The sequence below is a fragment of the Aplysia californica genome, unplaced genomic scaffold, assembly GCF_000002075.1.
Source record: "Aplysia californica isolate F4 #8 unplaced genomic scaffold, AplCal3.0 scaffold00813, whole genome shotgun sequence".
NCBI classification, from domain to species: Eukaryota; Metazoa; Mollusca; class Gastropoda; order Aplysiida; family Aplysiidae; genus Aplysia; species Aplysia californica.
The window spans coordinates 45,201-46,870 of record NW_004798083.1 but is presented as its reverse complement, the minus strand read 5'-3'; the positions used below and the strand labels follow the sequence as shown (position 1 = coordinate 46,870).

At 41.6% G+C, this 1,670-nt stretch overlaps 1 protein-coding gene across 1 annotated transcript in view; it reads left to right on the top strand.

Moving 5' to 3' along the window:
* Positions 1–987, top strand: part of LOC101846251 (putative defense protein 3) — a gene marked incomplete at its 5' end in the record, with an annotated part of 6,464 nt that extends 5,477 nt beyond the window's left edge. The window contains 1 exon segment of the mRNA XM_005109756.3: positions 456–987. Coding sequence (XP_005109813.2) covers positions 456–609 — 154 coding nt within the window.
* Positions 988–1,670: the final 683 nt, after the last annotated feature.

Sequence of the window (1,670 nt, the reverse complement as noted above, 5' to 3'; positions counted from 1 at the left end):
TCCCCCCCCCCCCCCCCCCCGGGCGGTGCCACTGACCGAAGTGTCTTTAGGCCATCCCCAAAGGGGAGGGGGGGCATTCCTCGTTCATGCACAGTAGAATTGTAAATGGGCTGATTCATCAATGTCACGCTCATAACTGTGCCTGATCTACAACAGGGAACTGCTGGTTTTTCTTTCCTAATCCTTACTATCGTCCTTTTTCCTCTACTTCTTTTGTATGTTTGTCACACTCTTGTGACCCACTATTTTCGGGGTGCCTTGATAGTCGAAGCAGACTTTGTGCTGGTGAAGCTAGAGAGGTGAGCAGAGTAAGTCTGATTCCCTGTACTGTAAGGACTTCTCTGTTGATCTCCACCCCTTAGCGCTCATATGACCTTATTATGCAGTTGAGAGCGCCGTAAAACCTCTTCTAAAACTAAACTAAAAAACAAGCATTTCTTCTCTCATGTCCCCAGGGCCACAGTGGTGAAGGGATACTCCACCTTCTATATGCACCTCAAATCAGACGTTATCAACGAGAACAACTCATGCAACAACGTCATTCCTTCCATCGCCATCATGGCTTTTGCCGCCATTTTCGCCCTGAACCAGGCAAGAAGTAACTACTGAGCTGTGAACGAGAGTCTCTTCTTCTTTGGAGGAGGGACTGTCGCATGTCCGACTTTGTTGAAGTTGAAAGGAGCAACTGGATTTCCCCTTACCTTACCCAACCTCGAAATCATGTTCGAAATAGATTTTTATTTTTTTTGACAATTCAAAGACGTGATTTTTCGTCTTCTTGAAGTCAAATTGTGTGTACACCCAACAAAATGAAATAGTTGATTTCTGGTGTTTCTCATATGTGAAGCGTGCTGGCAAAATGAGTTACTTCTCGGTTTCAAGCCTTAAGTTAAGGAAATCGATACATTACGCTAAAAGGTGAAGTTTCTACAATTTCCAAGTATGAAATAATAAAAGACATGTTTTAGTTAAAGAACGTGGCATCAATGAAAAAAAAGTCTACAAATGTGACTCTATTGTAGATTTTTGGCTAATATCTCCGTTTGTGCATTGCGAGAAGTCACTCATTTTGTCAGCACGCCTCACATATCGTTGTCTAAAACCGAAAGTGCCATTCACTATATCAAGATATTCTTTAAAATTTAGCTTTTGTATTACCTAGATTGTTTTCTTGGGGGTTTTTCTTTTTGCTATCCTATATAAATTTAGAATATTATCTGTTGGCAATTACCGGTTTGTTCCAGTTCATGTGTTCAATAGTACAGGTACGCTTATATGTTTGTGCAGTTGAAGCCAAGATACCATTTTTATATTTTTGCCAAATAGGCCTACAGCAATAGCATTCTCCCCATGAAACCACATACCTGAAGACTAAAAGAAACAGAAACATACAGGCATATAAATAATAAATAAAATAATAATAGATAGCATTTGTATAGCGCATATCCCCGCTCATCAGCAGGCTCGATGCGCTTTACACTATATTATTACCCCAGCAGACCATAGAACACTCCGAAACATTCTCAGCTTCCTGGGAAGCATACAGTGCAAGCAGCCGATTAAGCGCTCAAACACTTACAAACTGACAAGATCTTTCGCTGTCTATAGCCGGGTACCCATTCCCACCTGGGTGAAGTGAGGAAAATTCGTGTAAAGTGCCTTTCCCAAGG